The sequence below is a fragment of the Protopterus annectens genome, chromosome 8.part1 (genome assembly GCF_019279795.1).
Source record: "Protopterus annectens isolate FY-2018-M chromosome 8.part1, PAN1.0, whole genome shotgun sequence".
In the NCBI taxonomy this organism is placed as follows: domain Eukaryota; kingdom Metazoa; phylum Chordata; order Ceratodontiformes; family Protopteridae; genus Protopterus; species Protopterus annectens.
This window is the reverse complement of record NC_056742.1, coordinates 469,893,228-469,915,127: the sequence shown is the minus strand read 5'-3', so window position 1 is coordinate 469,915,127 and position 21,900 is coordinate 469,893,228. Positions and strand designations below refer to the sequence as shown.

Genomic DNA, 21,900 nt, shown 5'->3' with positions numbered 1-21,900 from the left:
TATTTAATTTAAATTCTTTGACTGGTGTGTGTGTGCTTGTGTTACACCATGTCAAAAGAAAGGGTCTCAGGCTTTAAGAAGTGTGACTCGTGCTGTCAGAAGATGTCTCTGACAGACGGTCACACTTCTTGCCTTTATTGCCTGGGGCCTCTTCACCTGCAGGACTCCTGTGCTATATGTCATTCTTTCAGCCAGAGAGTCCTGCAGGAAAGAAGAAACAAATTAATACTCAGGGGCCTTCTTAAGCCGGAGGGCTCTCCGGCTAAGTCGGCTCCACCTAAGACTGCCAAGTCTTCCAAGGCCCAGGCTTCTGTGTCAAAGCCTGCGGCCTCGGCTCCGACTCGTTCTGAGTCGAGATCGGCTCCGGCTGGAGCCGATTCTGGCTTAACCAAGCCTTCAGCACCGATGGCTATCGGTGCCGATTCTGCATCGACCACTTCGGTGTCGGCTCCGATCGGCTCCGACCACCATGTGGCACAGGCATCGGTGTCGGCTCCGATCGGCTCCGACACCGCTACTTTTGTGGCTGTATCGGCTCCGGCTGGAGCCGATGCATCGAGGCTACCTGTCGGCTCCGATAAGTTGTCGGCTCCGACAGGTTCTATAGTTTCATCGGTTCCGATGGCTCCTTCCAGGAAGAGGTCGAGGTCTCCTTCCTTGGAGCCGATACTTTCGGCTCCGGCTTCACCTCTCCTCTCGGAACGGAGCCATCGGAGCCGATCTTCAAGGTCATCCAGGCTTTCGGACCATGACTTAGAGAGAGTGGTCAGTAGATTACTTAAGTCACAGGCACTGGCCCAAATGTTACATAGTCCGTCTCAACAGACGACTATTGGTCCACACCCCGTTACAGTTCCTCCTTCAACTCTACCCCAGAGCTTGGAGGTGGAGTCTTCGGGAATGGTTACTGCTACGGCTGAGGGACGGATACCCCCTTCTGTCCCTTCAGCCTCTACTCTTATCTCCTCTTCGAGACCTTCCTTAGAGGGATTCGGTGGCCGGGCTTCCATGGTCTCCTCCGAGGGGGTGAGTGACATCGGACCCTTGTCCGAACCCGCTCTTCCCCTTGGAGCCTCGGCCTTGGTGAGCTCTGCTCCGACATCTGCCTCGGAGACTTCCCTTCGGTGGTCCCTGGAGTTCCTAGCTCTTGAACGGGTTCTCTCGGACCTGCCTGGGAGGGAGCATTCGAGGTGATGAAGAGTGTGCTGGCCACTGGTATCAGCCAGCAGTCTGTTCCCTTAGCTCCTCCCTCTATAGTGCCTGTTGACATCTCTGCCACTTCTCTTGCTACAGGACCCAGAGTTCCTCCGCCTCAGGTTTCCCCATTGGGAATTTCCCCTCTTCCGAGGATTCTCCTGATGTTTCGGGAGATCCTCCTAGGAAGAGGACTTGTAAGAAGAAACACGTAGGCTCCCCCGAGTCTATCACTTCAGATACTGACTTTGATGAGTCAGAGGGATCCCAAGATCCCCTCTGAGGATGTCTCCTTCTCAGACATCCTAGAACTCCTTAGACAGAGGGGAAACTGGCCCACCAATAATCCCTCTGAGGATGAGTCAGTATACCTAGAGGCGTTTGGATCTCGGCCCTCCACCTCCTGGGTGTCTCCGCCTTCGACCCCTTATGCAGGTTATTGCCCGAAGGCGTGGGCTGCTCCTGACTCTGTAGAGCCAGTCCCTAGGAGGCCTTCAAAATTTATCACTGCCCGTGTGACAAGCAATTCCTCACTAAGGGTGTCCCGCTGATGCCATGGTGGTGGCTGCTGCCACCAAGAAGGAACTGCAGATCCTTCCGCACCGTCCATCCTCCTAATAAGGACTCTAGGACCATGGATAGGTACGGTAAGCGGATGTTTTCCTCAGCGACCTTTGCTATGCTCGCTGAATTACCTATGTCACTTCACCAGACTCCAGAGGGATATCCTTAAGGAGCTGGGTGAAGTAGTACAGGATCCTACAGCTGCAGGGGCTCAAGAAAAATTGCTTCGCAGCTAGGTACCCTTAATTCCATTGCAAACTCCTCCATGCGGCTAATATCATATGCTGCTGATGGAGCAGTAGGGCCGCAGGTACAGGTGTGGCTCTTAGACGCCAAGCCTGGATGCGGCTATGTGACTTTGCAGATCCCTTTAAGGCGTCCTTCACAAATTCTCCCTTTGATGGGTCAGCTTTGTTTGGCCCTCAGGTGAAGGAAACTTTGACCAGGTGTGAGCAGGACGGCAAGACTCTTTCTGCTGTAGGAGTCCGTTTTTCCACCCCTTCTAGACCTTACCCCAAAGGACAGAAAGGTGGCAAAATGTGGTTCAAGAAATCTCAAGGAGTCACGCCGGATTCACGTGGTCAGTTTACCCCTAGAGGCAGAGGGGTAACAACAACAGACGCCGCTCTAGAGGCAGAGGGGTCCAAAACCAGGGAAACAGAGAGCCTCTCTCTGACAAGCCCTTTCAGCATCCCTGAGATGTTGCCCGGCTGTCCCTCCTTGGAGGCAGTCGGGGGAAGATTATCACTGTACCCAGAAGCCTGGCATTCCCTCACTCAAGACAGATGGGTACAGTCGATCATATCCAAGGGTTACATAATTCCTTTCGAGGAAAGTCCTTTCCCCTCAAATTCCCTTCCAGATGTACCACCGGTCTAAGGGAAATTGCAGAGTTAGAAGTCTCAAAACTACTGCAAAAAAGAGCCATTCAGCCAGTTACAACAGACCATTCAGAGCCCGGAATCTACTCAAGGTTCTTTTTGGTCCCCAAAAAGACGGGAGACTGGAGACCAATATTGGATCTCAGCAGACTCAACAAGTCTGTGAGGAAAACAAGATTCCAAATGGTCACTCTTCAGTCAATTCTGCCCTTCTTACAGAAGGACAACTGGATGTGCTCAATAGATCTTCAGAATGCGTACTATCACATCAAAATTCACAGACACTCCAGGAGATTTCTCCGCTTTCGGCTGGGGTCCAGTCATTTCCAGTTCAGAGCCCTGCCCTTTGGTCTCACTACAGCCCCCAGAGTGTTCACCAAATGCATGGCAGTGGTCACGGCTCACCTGAGACGTCAAGGATTCCAGGTGTTTCCGTATCTCGACGACTGGCTCCTGTCAGCCACCACCAGGCATCAGCTTATTCAAGCCAGGGATTACACAATAAGTCTTTGTTCTCATTTGGGCATCTCGATCAACTTCAAAAAGTCATCCTTATCGCCCTGCCAGTCTATTACTTTCATAGGCGCAAACTTAAACACTGTTCGGATGTCAGCTACCCTTACAGATCAAAGAGTTTCAGACATTCAGAGTCATGTCAGGATCATTCTGGCCAACAAGAAAGTACAGGCCAGAATGGTTCTAAAGGTATTAGGCCTCATGGCTGCGGCCATTACTCTTCTTCCCTGGCTCGATTCTACATGCCTTCTTCAGTGGATGCTGTTCACACAGTGGTCGTACCAACAACTTCCAATGCGTCACCAGATTCTGGTGACACAGACTTGCAAAGATCATCTTGCTTGGTGGATCACATCTCCTCAGGTTCACCAAGGCAGGTACTTTGTACCCCCATCCCCGATAGCCACTGTCACCACGGATGCCTCCCTGATCGGGTGGGGGTCATTATCAGGGCAGGATGGTTCATGGGACGTGGCAGCCGCTCGAGTACCATCTGCACATAAATGTCCTGGAGATGAGAGCAGTGCTTTTAACGTTGCAAGCCCTCAACGACTTTCTTCCCGTAGGGACAATTGCAGTCCACACAGACAACATGTCTGTAGTTTGGTATATCAACAAACAGGGCGGAACCAAGTCCTACCCCTTGTGTCGAGAAGCGCTCAGACTATGGCAATGGGCGATCTCCTCTCATCGGTTTCTGGTAGCAACGCATATCCCTGGGAAAACCAACATTGTAGCGGACAGATTGAGCAGAGCTATTCTCATGCCTCACGAGTGGTCTCTCAAGCAATCTATAGCGGAAGAGATATTTCTGGAATGGGGTCGTCCATGTTGCGATCTTTTTGCTACTCCCCAAAACAGCAAATGCCCAGACTTCTTCTGTCTCTTCCCTCTACCAGGCCATCCCCCCAGAGACGCTCTGACCCAGGATTGGCCCCAGGGACTTCTTTATGCCTTCCTTCCATTTTCTCTGATCCCTCAAGTTATCCAGAAAGCTACCGTTTTGAGAGCCAAATTGATTCTCATTGCCCCTTACTGGCCTCGACAAGTTTGGTTCCCGTTCCTCCATCATCACCTTTTGGTGCAGCCGTGGCATCTGGACCCAGTGCCAGATCTTCTGATTCACCAATCCGGTCAGCTGCACCGGTCTGTCCCTTCTCTTAACCTCACAGCATGGTTGCTCCACTTCCTTCCTTAGCCAGGCTTCCTTTGATCTCTAACCCAGTTAGAGACATCATAGTAGCTTCTTTAAAATCCTCTACCAGGAGGATTTATACAAGCAAATGGAAACGTTTCTCTTATTGGGCTAAGGCCAAGAATATTGATCCTTTCACTGCCCCTGTTCAGGCAGTCCTGGACTTCTTAGCAGAGATTTTTCATGCAGGCTCCTCTTCTTCCACAGTCAGAGTTCAATTGGCTGCTATCTCCAACTTTCATGTCGGGGTCGCAGATCATAATATTATGTCCCATAGGCTCTGCAGGGCCTTCTTGAAAGGAATTTTCCTACTAAAGCCTCCAATCAGGAATCCTCCTCCTCAGTGGGATCTAAATTTAGTGCTGACATCCTTGGTTCTTCCCCTTCGAGCCAGCTGTTTCTTGTTCCCTGAAATTTCTTTCTTGGAAAACTTTATTCCTAGTGGCTATTACATCGGCCAGGAGGGTGTCTGAACTTCATGCTCTATCGGTTCGACCCCCCCTATTTGGTTTTTCACAAAGACAGAGTATCTTTGAGAACTAATCCGACCTTTTGCCTAAGGTCGCTTCACAGACCAAATTGAATCAATTGATTGTTCTCACTGTATTTTTCCCAAACTGTTCAGACAGAGCTGAACAAAAACTACATTATCTTGATGTCCACCGTCAACTTAGATATTATTTGGACAGAACAAAAAGTTTAGAAAATCTGATCAACTTTTTGTTTCCTATGCGGATAATAAAAAAGGCCTTCCTGTTTCTAAAGTGACCTTGTCCAGATGGCTTTCTTCGGTCATCTCTGAAATTTATCTGCTCAGGGGAAAACAGCTGTGCTCAAAACCTAAAGCACATTCAACTAGGAGCTTAGCTACTTCTACAGCCTTTCAAGCTAGACTTCCTTTAGACACTATTTGTGCAGCGCCACTTGGGCCACTCCTCACACTTTTGTTTCCCATTACAAATTGGACTTGGCCTCCAGGGACAGAGCCAGTTTTGGCTCTACAGTCCTCAAGAGTCTGTTCCATTGAGCCACCCAGGATAGAGGTGCTAGGGACGCGGTCCCATCAAGCAAGAATGAAGGCGAGATTGACAACTTAACATTAAGAAGTTATGTACCTACCATAACGTTCCATGTTAGTTGTCTTCTCGCCTTCTTTCTTCGACCCTCCCTCCTTCCCCCAGGCCTGGACAGACCTTGTTATAAGAAATTATTATGCTGAAGACCATTCAGACCTGGTCCTTCTTCCATTCTGTAAGTTTTCTTTCTTCCTTTGGGAAGTGTTTTATGCTTGGTGCTATTGCCCTTTGTCATCAAACGAGATCTGGGTACTTACCGCCTTGCATCATGGGATATGGGGCTGCCTCGAGCTGGTAAAAGTGACTCTCGAGCTTAGCAAGTGCCGAGTCGGAGCCGAGGGATCGGCTCCGAACCCATCAAGCAAGAAAGAAGGCGAGAGAAGACAACTAACATGGAACATTATGGTAGGTACATAACTTCTTATTCCACGTTATGCAGTTCATATAGACCTATTTCACTTCTCAACAATGATTATAAAATACTTACATCCATCGTAAATAGGATCAAGGAATCCATAAATATCACTCATGAAGATCAAACAGGTTTCATTTGCAATAGACAAACACATGACAATATTCAAAGAATTCTTACTCTAATAGATATTATTAATAGGGATAAACAAGAAGCTCTTTTAATTGCTCTCGACATTGAGAAAGCGTTTGACACATTACAATGGGTCTTTCTTTTCAAATCACTAGAAATATTTAACTTTCCCTCTCAGTTTATACACTTGATAAAAAGTCTATATAGTAACAACCTTCCTTATGTAAAACTTGGTCCATTCACTTCGGAGGCTATAAAAATCACTAAAGGAACTAAACAAGGTTGCTCTGTCTCCTTTATTTGCTTTAGCCATCAAAATATTTGCAATTACTATCCGTCAGTCGCCAGAAATAATTGGTATTGAGGTACATAGTCATTTCAGTTCCAAAATCATGCTTTTTGCTGATGACATTCTTTTAACTTTAAGATCCTCAGAAGAATCTTTTCAAGAATTAGATTTACTAGCTACAAAACTTTCTTATTTCAGGTCTAAAAATAAGTAATAAAAAATCCAGATATATGATACTAAATAGAAATCATAAGACGCATTTTAACACAAATCACATAACTGGTACATTAGTACCAACCATAAATTATCTAGGAATAACCTTATGTGATAAGATAAATATGACCCTAACTACAAACTATACAAACATGTTATCTTCTATAAAATTGCAAACAGAAAAATGGAACAAATTGTTTTTAAAATTTGAGGACAGACTACAACTGATAAACGTGATCCTACTTCCAAAGATCAGTTATATTGCTCAAGCCATTCCCATGTCTCCAAGTAAAATGATATTAAATTACTTCAATAAAATTTTATTAAAATTTTTGTGGTTTTCAAAAAGAAATAGAGTAGCTCTTTATCATCATATTAGACCCTGGAGACTAGGAGGAATATATTTTCCAGATATTGGATCATATATTAAAGCCTCCATTCTCAAATTAACTGGATAGATCCCAATTTTTCTTCTGCCTGGAAATCTCTTCATGCAATCATATTCCTAAATGAAAATAAATTAGCTAGTAATCTCTTAGCAGATAATTCAGATGTCAGTCTATGGTATATACTGGGCATCCATTTACAATATAATATCACAAAACCTACTAAAGTAAACTTAATCATATTTATAGCATTTTCAGAACATTTATAAATTCAAACTTAGATGTACAACGTTGGTGGAAACTACTAATTCCTTTCAGAATCTCAAAAAATTATACCAGTAGAATACACAAAAGAATTTTTCAAGATTGGGAATCAAAACATTTAATTTGCTGGCATCACTGTAAAAAAAACAATTAACAATGTTACAGACTCCTGAAATAAGAAATATTTATAACATCTCAGACACGGATTGGATTATCTTACATAGCATTCTTTCCCATGCTCAAGATTTATGTAGAATAATAAATAATTCTTCATTTAAAACTATTCCTAAACTAATACTTCATCTTCATGATTTGATTTATAACAATCAAAATTGGCCTAACTTAATTTCTAATCTTTATAAAATCCTAATAAAATACAAAACTATACCTAAACAAAAATTTTGGAAATTTATTGATAAAGGACAAATATAAAATTTATCTTCAGAAGTCAAATCTGACCTTTTATATTTTGTGAAACTAGCTTCTAATCTCCAAATGTGGGAAATCTTCACATGGAAATTCTTGCACAGAGCTTTCTGTACTCCCGACAAAGTTGCTAAAATGCAATCATCCAGTACTATTGTTTGTTGGAGATGTTCTTTGGTATGATCAGCTGATTGGCAACATTTTATATATGATTATATAAAAATTAACAAGTGCTGAACAGGTATTGGTAAATTTTGTCAAGCTTTATTTTCAGACTCATTAGTTTTATCTAAAACCCTAATTCTTTTGAATGTAAATGTTATGAATAACGTGAAGAAATCCAATCTCTACCTCCTTCTGACAATTTTAGCAGTGTCAAGAAAATGTTTAACTAGAAAATGGAAATCACCTCTTCGCCTACCATTGACGACTTCCTATTATTACTGGAAGAATCAGCATCTACAGAAATAAAAGTTAAAGAATCAAGAATCTTCCCCAGGAAATGGTCTGATAATCCTTGGATCAAAGTTTTTGGTTTAATTGAAACTCTTAAATTATCACATTCTCTATAATTCTGACTGAATGTTTTTCTTAAATGTTTTGCATTATTGTTTTGGTAAATGGAAGTTTCATTATCTCTTTCCTGATGGAAAGTTTTCATTTTAGGCCAAATGTAAATAATGTATATAGTTATTTAACAAAAAATTACATTAGAATGATTGTAATATTTACATGTGTTTAAATTCAATAAAAATATTGGAAAAAAAATTGACACTTAGTCATCTAGAGCCAGTGTTCACACTACTGGATTTTGAATACAATATCCTATATGGTTGCTGTTATTCTCCTTAAGGACCTGCATCAAAGATTCTGCTGTCTCCCTATTTCTCATCACCTCACATTTTTCATCATCATCCCTTTCCACTTTGGTTTATAACCTACTGCTTGAGGTATGTGTATAAGCCATAACTGTTTAATTCAAAACTCTCTCTTCAAATTAGTTAATCCTTATCTACCTTGTTTTTTAGGGAAAATCAACCTATCCCACTCAACTCTTATCATCATTTTCTTCCAAATAAATTCCTTTAACTCATTATTAATTATCATCCTCAACTTTTCCTTTCATATTTATTTTGTTTAATCTGGTTCCATATAACCTTCACTCCCATAACAGAGTCTGTTTTATTCCATGCACCTAAATACTTCAACTTATCATGAACCATAAATATAAAGGGTCTATATTAGAACACCGAAGTTTCAAAACTTTGAGTGTTCTAATATCGACCCGTTTTCAGCGAATGCTGAAAATATAGAAGAAACAGAAAACCAAATGTTTTCCTAGGGAAAGAATTTGGTTGTCCATTTCTGTTGCTTCAGTATTTTCAGCACTGTGGTGGAAAGTTACAGGTCGGATTTAGGTAAATGTGCGATTGTGTGGATGTGAGGGTTAGGGCGGGTTAGGTGGGTTAGGGTGCGGGTCAGGTAAGTGTGTGATTGTGTGGACGTGAGGGTTAGTGCGGGGTAGGTGAGTTAGGGTTAGAGCGCTGGTGAGGTGACTGTGCGATAGTGACGGACCTTAGGGTTTGGGTTTGGGTTAAGGTAAGTGGATAGTTAGTGGTGTATGTATAGTTTAGTGTAGGGTTAGGTGTAAGAGTTTAGGTGTATGTGTGTGGATTTCTGTTTGTTTGGTGTGTTTGTGTTGTGTGTATGTGTTTTGGAACAGCACATTTTTTCCCTAGGAAAAAATTTGCTGTTCTGTATGTTCGATGTTTTAAATTTTCGATTAATAAGGTTCTATTTTAGAACACTCGAAGTTTTGAAACTTTGGTGTTCTAATATAGACCCAAATATAATTAATACTGGACCAATTTATGTGTACATACTTTACAAGTCTATCCTTTGTTTTATCTTCATTTATGTTATATTCTCAAATGACTTGAAACTGTCTCAAATATTCCACAACACTGAAATGTCCTTTTCTTTATTGATCAAGTACAAAATAATATTATCTGCAAATAAAGCTAACTATCCGCAATTGCCATACCAGTTATATCCTTGAATTTGAGATTCCCCTATTTTCTTTTGCAGTCTCTCTAAATATAGAGCAAATAACAAACCCCTGTCTCGTTCCTCTGTTTCAGTCACAACTTGTTGGAGAGGAAACCTCCTACCCTAATTTTTGTCTCTGACCCTTCAAATATCCTAACCGACCAACAACAGCAGTGCTTTCTTATAATCTGCTTCCCACTGGATCATTACTGTTACATTAGTGTTAATTTTTTGCCTCCCCCACTTAAATTTCATTGATCCATATCTGTCAAGTTTGGCAACACTTTTGTCATTCTCTTAGTTAATATAGACATAAACACATTGGCCCATGTGTAGCTGGATCTGAATGGTCTTTACCCTCCTTGGGTAATACAGCCGCTTCTTCTAAGATGCTGGTGCCTCTCCCTTTTAAGATATTGATAAACAAAGCTTTCCTGATCTTTATTAGTTTCTTCCCTCCTAACGTCTAGGCTTCCACAGGCATCACTCAGCCAATATTCTTATACTATGTTCTTTGCAAACTACAACACAGTTTAAAAATACGTATTTTGTTCTGAGGGGTCTGTGTCCTTTCTTTAAGAGTGTGTGTATTTGTTAAAGTCTTGGATTGCACCATTAAACCCTTTAACAGATTTATGCACAATGTCCATTAAAAAAAGTGAATTAAACAACACAGTTAACATAAAAGAGCTGTAGGCATTATTGATAATGCTCTACATATTTATTAGCTTGTGGCAAAAATTCTCTTCTGGAGAAATGTGTCATAGTAACAACAAGAAGTAATCACAGAAAAATAAATAGAGCTACATGTAAAATCAGACCCTGAAAAAGAAAAAAAAAACACAGCAACAACAAAAAAATGATTAATAAAACATTGAGCCCAGAGGCTCATTCACAGATGAGGTGTAGAAATCCACCTAGTTGTTTTACTATAAATGCATAATTACTCATTTTGTAGCTGCATGAGGTGCATAACCTCTCCAAAAATGCTTCTTTTGTTCAGGATTGGTTTTCTCCTAGCATTTTTTCCTTTGAAATTCTCCAGCATATTCCATAAAAGATAGACAAACAAAGCAAATATGGCTTTAAAGAATGAAAATAAATTAAAGGGAAGGGTATTCGGTTAAGTATCTGGTCGATAAGCAGAGGTCTTACACACCATCGATGTAAAGGATATATTGAGGCCATTGTTGAGAAAGTTGGTTATAGTATGCAGATGAGTTTTTGACTTAATGAGGTGTAATACAATTTTTAAAAGGAAACACACACATTCTCACTCCACAGACTGACAGAGGCAGTGAACATGACTGTAAACAAAGTGGGGACTACGACAAAGGGTTTTTCTTTCTGTTGTCATGTCAAGAATACAGGCCTAATCTGTCCTTTTCTGCACAGACAGAAGCTTTGAGGGGTCTGCCTAAGTACATTGAACCATATTTTACCTAATGGAGGTTGTCTAATACAGATTTCATTGAAAGTGTTACAGCATTTTTGCTTGCAATCTCGAAGTTACCTTAAGTTTTTACTTCTTTGTCTGACCTTGGGGTTAAAATAAGTAAGTTGTAGGGTAGTGGCCACAATCCCACGCACACACTGGAGATGCAGAAGAGCTTTCCCCATTCAGATATATTTTTGAGGTTTATTTCATTTTTCTGTGAAATTTATTTTAGAACTGTTTTTCCTCATGAATTATGCTTAACATGAGTTACATTGTAGTGATTACAACTAAAACTGGACTGAGGGTACAAATGGGAAGGGTGGTTAGTGCAGGTTTCCTCATATAAAATTACTGTCCCAAACCATTGCATACACTTCCCCCAACAAGTTTAAAGTGGGTGAGGTTTCAACTTTTGGATTTCAGCCTGCTGACATCGAGTGTGACATTTACTGTTTCACAATGGAAAGAACTCTTAGTGTTGTTTCTGTCTGCATCATAGCAGTCATTAACTGTGTGTTTTTTTCTTTTTTCCATATTTGTGTTATCATGGAGGTAGTATAGTTAAGAAATGGGAAAGTGGAGGAAGTGAAACTCCCCGCATGAGGATAAAGGAGGCTTGCCCCTTGGAAAAATTATTTTTGAAGAGGTTTCAACAAACTAAAGCATAATTTGCTGGAAACTTTAAAGAAATGAAGGGGAAGCATTCTAAATAGTGCGAGAGGCACTCTGTTCATCTACAGGTATATGGGATAACCCACCTCCCACAAGACACTGTGGTAGCAGGGCAATTTGTTTCAGTAGTTTTTGCAGACATGAAGTGATCAAAGTACTGTTGCCGAAACTACATTCTTCAACAGTGGAGGTTGCCTCTTTCTCCACAGTTGTGCAACCTCAGAGTTAGTATATGTAATTTTTTTGGGGTGAGGGGTGTAAGGAGAGTTACCCCCTCCCCCAATATAAACACTTTCCTTGTGTGTTTGTTTGCTGAAAGTAGACAAGGCAAACATTTTAAGTTTTTACATTCTCTGAAGCTGCCTTCATCAAGTCAGTATGAATCTGACAGTTTGTTGTCAAATGGAGAAGTTTTGTATAAGAGCAAAGGGGTGTCTACAGGCATCTCTGAGATGACTTCTTTGATGCAATGCCAAGTACTGTGTTGTACAAATCCACCTAGTCATGTTACTAGAAGTACATATTTACTTGCTTTCAGCGGGAGAAGGTGCAGAAACTCCCCCGTACAACTTTAGTGGTGCTGAAGCAGATATGAACATCGTTTTATGAGACTGTCTGCACAAGTACATCACATGACATGCAAGAATCATTAGGAGTGGGCTTTGAGCTTACATTAAATAGAGGTAAACAGTCTAAGTTCTACTTTGTATTGGATAACAAGTAGACTGTCTTGGAAGTAGTTCAGAGTGGTACAGAAGTTGGCAAGAAGCAGATATGAAACTAGATGTTGTTATAGCTCTAGTGTGGGCAATTCATTTTCCCAAGGGGCTACAAGAAAAACTGGGACTGTTTTGGAGGGCCGGACCAGTAGGCTGAACTCAGGAAAGAAGTGCTGTTCTAATAAGCCAAAACTAAAGTACAAAAAACTGTATTCACAGTAAAGCAGGAAACATCGTAACAGCAAAGTTAGTGTAAATATCCAAGCAAATACTTATGGCAGATAATATACTATGAACAGTAACAGACATTTTGTATTGTAAATTATATACTGTGAACAGTAACATACATTTTATAGTGTAAATTATATATTATGAACAGTAACAGACATTTTATATTGTAAATTGAAACATACATTAATGGCTCACTGCATCCTGCTACATAAGCATCTGGGAAGGAAGACTGCAGTCCAGAAATGTTGATACCCCCTTCAGACACATTTGTCCTTGTCAATCAAAAACATTTTTTGGGCAGACTGAAATTTTGAAGAGAAGGTAGAGACCTAACACTGTTTAGGACAGAATTCTACAGAACAGCAGCAGGAACTAGAAGATTTTGCTGCAATTGTGAGAAAAGTGAAACACGTGTCTAAAGATAGTTTGTTTGTTTGTGTCTTTCGGCTTTGCCGGGTTAGGGGTCGCCACAGCAGAACTCCGGTCCGCTAATGATTGGCAGTAGATTTTTACGTGCTGGCTTGCCGGGCCTAACGCACAACATTCAACGAAGGAACGCCCATTCACGCATGTTGACACACAGAAGACGCTCTGAGAATCGAATGGACAACGCTACTAGTTAGATAGCAGAAAAAGAGTACAGAGGTCCATTAGGAGATGTAAAGGAAACAGCATGAGTGAAAGAAGCAGAACAAGCATGTAAAGTTCGGTAACCAAAAAAAAAAAGGCTTATGTTAGACAGCTGAGTCAGAAGAGTAAGGGTAGGTGATTCTGTATGTTCTTAATTCCATTTCCCTCATTACTGCCAGGTGCACTGCAAACAGTCCAGTGCAGGTACAGATGTCTGCAGAACTGCTATGCTTGACTGGGGTAAGAAGCAGCCCTTCTTTGGGCTCATGCCCCAGACTCCTGCCCTCAAGCAAAAAGTGTGCAGTTGTGGCCTCACCCCAGCTGGATCCCTGGAGTTTCTGCAGGAAGACCTGTACCAACTACTCCTCCAGGGATGTCATAATCCCACCCATTTACTCCCCTCTCCCGCCCTCTTTTTCCATTCCTGATGTCTTCATTCTGTCGATTTACGATGCTTCTCTGTAAAAAAAAAAAAAAAAGTAAATCTGATGACTTAAACTCCAATAGTCTGTTTCTTTTTTGAACTGGACTGCCAGATAATCGGTTTGATATCCAGATAGTCGCCGGGGGGGGGGGGGGGTTCATGGAATTAGCAGGTGTTTTGTCTGACTTCTCACTGGTTGATCAGGGACAGCCAAAGGGCTGAAAGTGGCCCAGGGTGCCCAGGTCTGTTATAGATGGACAACGATGCTACTAATTTACAGTACCAATTGCGTGTAAGCAGTAATGTGATCTGCATATTAAAAGCATTTGTACTCCTCCCCCAAGAAAAAAAAAATAACAGAGCTATTGTAGGGGTGCTCCAGATATTCTTATCAGATATTTCTTGAATGTTTTAGTGCTCTTTCCAGAACTGCGCTGTCAGCAAAGCAGATGAAACCAACTCTGATTGCTACTCGAGGCTGGTTCAGTTACATTTTACTGAAACATTTTAAATGGATGGTATTTAGAACAAGATTTGGAGTGCTCATTATAATTGATTAGCATTCTATGTAACTTAACAATTGCATGTAATTTACACTTATGGTATTTCACTTCATTTTGCTTTAGTTAGTAAACAGTTGAATTCAAAGGATTCAAATGCCTATAATACGCTAGGCATTCAGTACACTAGCATACCACTTCTTTTCCAAGCAGGTCACACCTTTATCAGGCAATTTGCATCACATCAGTATTGTCAAGTCATGTGAGCAGTATTTCAAAATGGAATATAAACAAGGCTTCCAAACCATAAATAGGCTACTTAAACTCCAAATAAAAAGAAAAATGTCGCAAAACAAATGCATACGACTCTAACCAGAAAAATCACAGAACAGAGTATCTTCAGTGAAAAAACAGTTGCAAACATTCCCTGATGAAAACATCGCGGGAGATGTGAATATTATCCCTTAAGCATACCTCTCAGTTTTCCCTGATTTTGCATCATGTTTTTGTCCCGTCCCTCATGATTTCTTTTTTTTTATTATTTTTTCCTGATGAATCACCAAGGATTAGTCGGTCAGTAATACCAGTCAGTAGAGTTTCATCTTGCTTAGAAAATGTATGCTGATGCAAAAACCTGTTTTTATATTAGATTTTTAAGACATTTAGATTGTTTAAAAATTCTCAATTATTTTGGACCGTTTGGCTTTTTCTGGTAATTTCTAAACACCTTTATTACATTATCATTTAATTAATTCACTCCAATGGAGCTCAGGAAGTTTGCACTGCAACTTCCAATGGGCGGAGCCTAAGCCTTTTGACAGAATCAAATTATGTCCTCACATTTCAAAGAAATGCTCATATCTCTGGAACCATAACAATTATGATATATGTATAAATGGCAAATTCTTCAGCACAAACTAATTTTACAATGATAGTATTCTTTAGGTTCTTGGTCTTAAACTGAATTTTATAAGTCACAGTAAACACAGTAACTATTGCCTTTGTAATATGTTATAAATAACTTACAATATCTCTGCAACCACTCAAGTTACACACATACTGTCAGCAAAATATTAATTATCTAGCTGAGAACTTTCATATGAGGGTAAGGAGTTCTGTCTGTGTTACTTGATTGTTGAGATATTTAGAAAAATGTGAAAATTATATCTATATAATTTAATATCATAAAAACAACAGTTAATATCTATTTACCTGCACTAGGCAGTGGTCCAATTTTAATACAGTTGAGTCTGCCATTGTGCTAGCTTTAAGATGAAATCTTTTAAAATCTTGTACATAGAATTTTTTTTTTACAATTATTGATGCAAATATGAACAAGCAATATTTGACACCTAGAGGCGTCAGTAGGAGTTAACTGCAGATGCAACTGGAGGCACCACTCGGATGTAATGAGTTAAGACAAACATCCATTAATATAAAAACATATTAACATGTCTCCAGTTACATACATTATACCTCACATATTTTCTTTTTTATAACTCATCTGTTCAGCATTACATATACTGCTCAATTCCTGCCTTCCCTTAAACCTCACTCCTCCTCCTCCTCATGAACATTATTCTGCATGCATTGTTCCCACAGTTTCCATTTATTTGTAAGTAATTTGCTCCTTCCATTTACTAAAGATCCCACTTCCAATTCTGTTATCTCTGTACAATATTCAGTACTTCAAGTATGCTTGGTTTAGACTTTGATTTTCATTTTCTAGTAATTTTTGATTTTCATTTTCTAGTAATTTTTGATTTTCATTTGCCAGTAATTTTTGATTTTCATTTTCTAGTAATTTTTGATTTTCATTTGCCAGTAATTTTTGATTTTCATTTTCTAGAAATTTTTGATTTTCATTTTCTAATAATTGCTTTTTTGTAGCCAACAGAATTAAACGTAACAAGCCCTTACCATGTCTAGGCAATTCAGATCCTGTCAAAGCTCAAAATAATTATTTCCTTAAGTTATACCCTTCTGCGTACCCATTACTTATGACACAATACTCTGTAGGGAATTTTTAAAATCTGCAACTCATTGCCCTCATAGAGTCATAGATTGTTACTAGGTTAACAACCCAGGGGGCCTTTCTAACTATAGGCAAATTTTCCTGAAATAATAATGATGTCCTGTATCCAAGTAGGACTTTGAGGGCCAGGCATTTATAAGCCACTTCTCTCCATAAGGGACATGGATGCCAGCCCAGTGTAAATTTCCTATTCCCCATCCACTGGTTTAGGTTGTGCTTAAACTGGGTAATAGATGAACTCCGCTTCACATGGATGAGAAGCCTGTTCCATAGGAGGGTCAGTCTGTGGGACTGTATCTTCAGCATGTTCTGTTTAAGTTGCAGACAAAATTCAGGTCCCAGACTGTGTTTTTCTAGCACTGTTTGACTTAGGAATATGCAGGAGATTCATAAGTATGGAGTTTGCAGATGCCTTGCAAGCCAGGCATAGATCACCCCTCGGCAGTCCATATGAGACTGAGTAGGGGGAAAGGGCTGTAAGGCCCTCTGCATAAGGCAGGTGTGTTATGCCTTGCATTCCTTTTTGTAAGGAACCTCTGAGATCGCTCTAGTTGCTGCATACGCCTGGTCAGGTACATACCAAAGGGAGCGTTGTACTCTATGATTGGTCTGATAAGGGTAGAGTTCAGTAGGATAATGACCTCTTTGGACCTAGATGCTATGCCCTTACTTATAAATTGCACAACATAAAAGGCTTTCCTCACCACTGTGTCCAGGTGGTGGTCAAAGGTAAGCTATTGTCTACATGCGTAGCCGATCCCTGACCACTGGATCAACACTTAAGGGCATATTATCAACATGGTAAGTAGCCAGGATGGCTGACATCCCAAAGGGTGCAGTTATGCATTTCTTAATATTGAGTTTAAGACTATAGCTCTGGCACCATCTGTTAGAGATAGGCCTTCTTGAAGAATGCTAGTGTCTGCATGGAAGTTGATAATAACCACCAGCTTGCAATCATCTGCAGATTTAGTCAGCCATAAGCCTTCAATGTTTGCTTCCATTTCAGAGAAATAGATGCCAGAAAGGAGTGAACCCAGTACTGAGCCCTAGGAAACTCTGCTAGTGACTGGTCTCTTGGTGGAAATGGCCTCACCTATTTTGACCTCCTGGGTCCTATCAGTGAGCCAGTTGGCTCTCCAGCAGGTGAGAAAAGGGTTCATACCTAAATTAGTGATCTTGTCTGTAATGCCTGAATGGGATATTGTATCAAAAGCCTTGGCCAGGTTGAGTAAGCTATGTGCACAGTCTTGGCTTTATCCATTGCTTTGGTGACCCTCTCAAAAAACATCCATCAGATTTAATAGGCATGACGTTCCTTTAAGAAAGCCAAACTGTGATGGGTCCAGTGTTTACAGCTTACCTATGTCCTCATTTGTCATGTCCTTGATGATTCCCTTCATGACTTTAAATATAGGGCTGGTCAGACTTATTGGCATGCAGTTACCCAGATCAGTAGTTGGACCTCCTTTGTATGGGGGAATGAAAGTAGCTGTCTTCCATTCCTTGGGCACAAAACCTGACTGTAGGTTCCAGTTGAAAAGTGATTCAAATGGACCTGAGAGATCATGTTTCATGCTATTTATTAAGCATCCCAGGATGTTATCAGGACCCATTGATGCAGTGTTTCTGACCTTAGAAAAGGCATTGATGACCTGTACCTTAGTAATGGTTGGAGGAATTGTGGTGTATGATATTTAGTTTGGACTGATAGGGGGGGAGACTTGAGCTGAAACTGTCAGCCAAAAGGTTGGCAATGGCCTCCGATTCAGTGGGGGTGATTCCGTTGACAGTAAGTTCTGTGCATTGTTGCATATTTCCCTTGAGGTTACTGGCATAGCTGTAGAAAGCTTTGTGGTTGTCCTTTTCCCTAGAAGCTGTTTTTTCTTCAAATTTAGCCTTTGATGTATTAATCAATCCTCTTAGCTGCCTGTTTAGATTGGTCAGGGGGCTTTTAGTATGTATGGCTTTGTTCCTCCTACGGTTGGCCAAGATTTTTTTTTCTTTTTTTGTATAATCAATTGATACTGTGATTCTACCAGAGTGGCTTGTCTTTCAAATTTGTCTTATTCTTAATACAAGTGGGCATAGCTTGTTCTATATAGCTATCGCTATGGTTTTCACTGGGTTTTGGGGGGTGCTTGGAATTTAGCCAAGATGTCATTTAGTAGAAAAAAGTTAGCCTTGGAATAGTTCCTAAAGATTTTTGTTTTCACTGGATCTCCAGATTTAATTTGTATTTTAAGCAGTACTGCCTTATGGTCAGATCTGATGAGTGAAGACATTATATTGGGTGAGGAACATCGGCCCCCCCATGTTCATGAGTACAAAGTCAAGGATGTGTGTACCTCTGGTAGGATCATGGGCCAACTCTTCCAGGATATTGGTATGAACAGAATTTATGAATCCATGGGCTTGTGTATTAGAAGCAGTGTAGGATTCCCAATCTATAGAGTGGTAGCTAAGATCCCCCATTAATACTGTATTGGGTTGAACAGTGAGGGACTCTAGTACATCAACATAAGTAGTATGGGTTTCCAGGAAGATGGAGGGAGACCTGTAGATTATAATGATATGGTACGAGACCCTGTTTATGGTGAGTTCCAGTGGGTCATACACTTTTAGTAGTCTAGATGCAAGGTTGGTTTTAATATAGACTCCCAAAATATACGTTCTCATTTACCTCTTTCTTCCCCATCACAACTCCAACATTTGCAATCTACCTGAGGAAAAATTTCTTGAGGTCTGTTTGGGGTATAAAAATACTTATACAAACACTTCCAAGTAAAAATCCTAAATTTCTAGACTTTGTTGCGTAGTTGGAAGCCATACATATGTCTTCCAGTTGTTACTTTGTCAAGTATTTTTGTGTGAAGAAGATAGAGATATGCGCTTACAGGATGACATTGACTTTGAATGCAGAGTGACCCTTGGGTCTTTATTAGTGCATTCAGGTATGTAAAGCCAGACTCCATTTGCTGCAGTCAAGATCTTTTTTGTACTTGGCAGTGGAGAATCTAGTTTTTTCTCTGAAACACACAGCTATGTAAAGTCTAATGTCAATTACTTTAGCAGGGGGTCCTAAACAATGGTTCTTCTGTAGGTAACAGCAGGTCATGGAAGGTTGTCATCTAGACAGCTGCCATTGTTCCTGCTGAAGACCTGACTCCTCATCCCTACAAAAGCATTGATGTTGTGTTGCACATTACCAGCAACTGATGCATGCTTGTTCCTGCATATGCAGGTACATTGAGAGCACATCTGTTCCTACATATGCACAAATTCCAGCTACAGTATGAACATGCTGCTTGGTAATTGTGCTTGTGTCCATATGGGCCAGCAGTGCAAGGACTGGCTGTGTCCCTACTGCCAGGATGGATGAGTCAGGGTCTGTTGCTCATTACTACCCTCTTCAGATGTCTCATACAATACCTGTCTTACTTGTTGATTCCAGGTCATCTGTTCACATTCAGGGTTTTATCATTACACATCATAGACAGTTTAGTAATAATACAAATCTTAACATCAGTGTCCTCACTTGTTACTGGTCTATACTTTGATACCTCTGCTTTGCATTTTGCCTTTTTACCATGCACGTTGGTCAGCTTCTGACCCTCCCCAGCAGTTTATTTCAGATTAGAAACCTGTGGTGCTGTATGCAGTAATAGTGCCACTGAAAGTTGAGTCATGCTTTACCTGTCTATATATGAAATTATAATGCAACACCCAGAAATGGTGTCAGAACTTTGGATGCAGCTGTTTTAACATTAATATGTAGCCCTAAAATGTTATCATGCATCTTTACAACATTACAGTTAGTGTCTGAATAAATGTTTGCATCACTTCATGAACTGTTTTGCACATTACTTAGCTAGTGTAGAGGTACGTGTCACAGCAAGCAAATGCTTTGTGCAGAGTGTTGTCCTCTTTACCTCTGCAAAGTATTCCTGTGGTTAATTTGTATTGCATAACATCTTACTACTTGCTTTCTGTCTGGCTGTATGACCAGATTCCAGATGCTTGTGGGGGGAGCTGCTTCTGGCAGTAGTCCATTTGCAAGAAGTCTGTACATCTGCCCCTGTGTTATCTGGCACAATGATCGTGCATAGGACATATGGAAATACAGCAGTGTTTCTGTGGGTGGAAGATGAGGCAGGGTTGGAGAGCATTATAGCTTTGTACTTTTTTGAGACTCATGTGCTAAGCAGATCTATCTCCACATGATTTATTTTCTGATAGGAAAGTGGGCAGGCATTAGGAGGAAGCACTAAAGCAGAAACAAATGCTTAACTAGGAGATAACTGTAGTTTGTACACTTGTACAGTCTCTCTGTTTTATAACCTGATGAACAAAAGGGCTCAGAAGACTTTTTTTTTTTGACTCTGACTACCAGGTTAATAAAATCAACAAATATCAGTTCAGAAGTACATTCACAAAAAAATGGAACCTGCTGAGAGTGATTGGCATAACTCCACATTTTGATTATAACTTTATAATGGTGTTTATATTATGAACAGGTTTGGTTTGGTCATTATATGTACTTAAACTTTCTAGAACTTGTGGTGGCTATTAGCAAGCAAGGTTGATGTTTTTTGAAACCGTTTCAAAACGGTTGAAATGCATTTCATCTACACTGAAAAAAAATGTCCGTGCTTATCACCATGAGTTTACTTTTTGAACAAGTTAAAACAGAATGTTGGACAGACTGATGTCAGTAACATGGCCCATAATTTTAAGCAAATAATGAGTTTTGTTAGTCCCTGGAAGTCCATTTAGGAGGAGCTGCACTCTTCTGCTGTATCAAGACTATGAGTAAAAGGAGAAGACAAGCAGGTAAATTGTTGTTGACTTGGCCGAGTTTGCTCACCGTGCAGCCAAGTATGTTTTCAAACTGATGCTACCGATCCAATATCCATACTAATGAATCACACCAGCATCATGGTAATGCTACACAGAGAGACAGGATGTGATTTATGCAGTATAAAATGTGGTATTTTACAGTAACAATGTAGACTTGTTTGCCCTCATTCATAATTCTCTTTCCTGAGGTGAGTATCATTTTCCAGTGGTTGAGATTCAGACATGCATAATGAGATAAACTTGGAAAATGAGAGTGTGTGTGTTTATAGAAAGATGCAGGTTTCAATGAGTATGTTTTTAGTAACTTGGATAATTACGATGATAATACTAATAAGGATGACGTCAGGTTGCTTATTGATGTGCTGTTAATCTTCCCGTGAGTATTTTTGAGGCAACTACAATGTAGCAGTAAGATTTTGGACTGTGAAATTTCATTGTCCTAATGCATTTTACATGTCTTGGCAGTGAACTTTGATAGGGAATTTGCAAAAGAATTGGTTAAATGTATTTATGCCACTGAGATGAAAAAGTAATGAGCCAAATACAGAAAGAGAATTAAATAGTTATTATTACTGATGTACATTTTTTCACAATGCATTGCTGAAGCTTTACCTGTCACAGGTAACACTTAGTTCTGACACATATACTATCATTCAGCCTAAGCATGTGTGCATATGTGTATTGCCAGTACTGAGACACGGTAACAACGTCTGGCCTGGATCTGTACCAGAACATTTCACCAGATCTTTTTAATTAACAGTGTATATCACCAACTTATGTAGGATCCCCTTCTC

At 40.4% G+C, this 21,900-nt stretch overlaps 2 protein-coding genes across 2 annotated transcripts in view; one reads left to right on the top strand and one right to left on the bottom strand.

Annotated features, from left to right (window-relative positions):
* Positions 1-21,900, top strand: part of FTO (FTO alpha-ketoglutarate dependent dioxygenase) — a 1,656,404-nt gene that overhangs the window by 293,657 nt on the left and 1,340,847 nt on the right. The window lies entirely within an intron of this gene.
* LOC122810063 (mitochondrial inner membrane protease ATP23 homolog) overlaps positions 1-21,900 on the bottom strand; it is an 88,359-nt gene that overhangs the window by 35,074 nt on the left and 31,385 nt on the right. Inside the window, exon 2 of the mRNA XM_044081556.1 lies at positions 13,644-13,746. Coding sequence (XP_043937491.1) covers positions 13,644-13,746 — 103 coding nt within the window. The remainder of the gene's footprint in view (positions 1-13,643; positions 13,747-21,900) is intronic.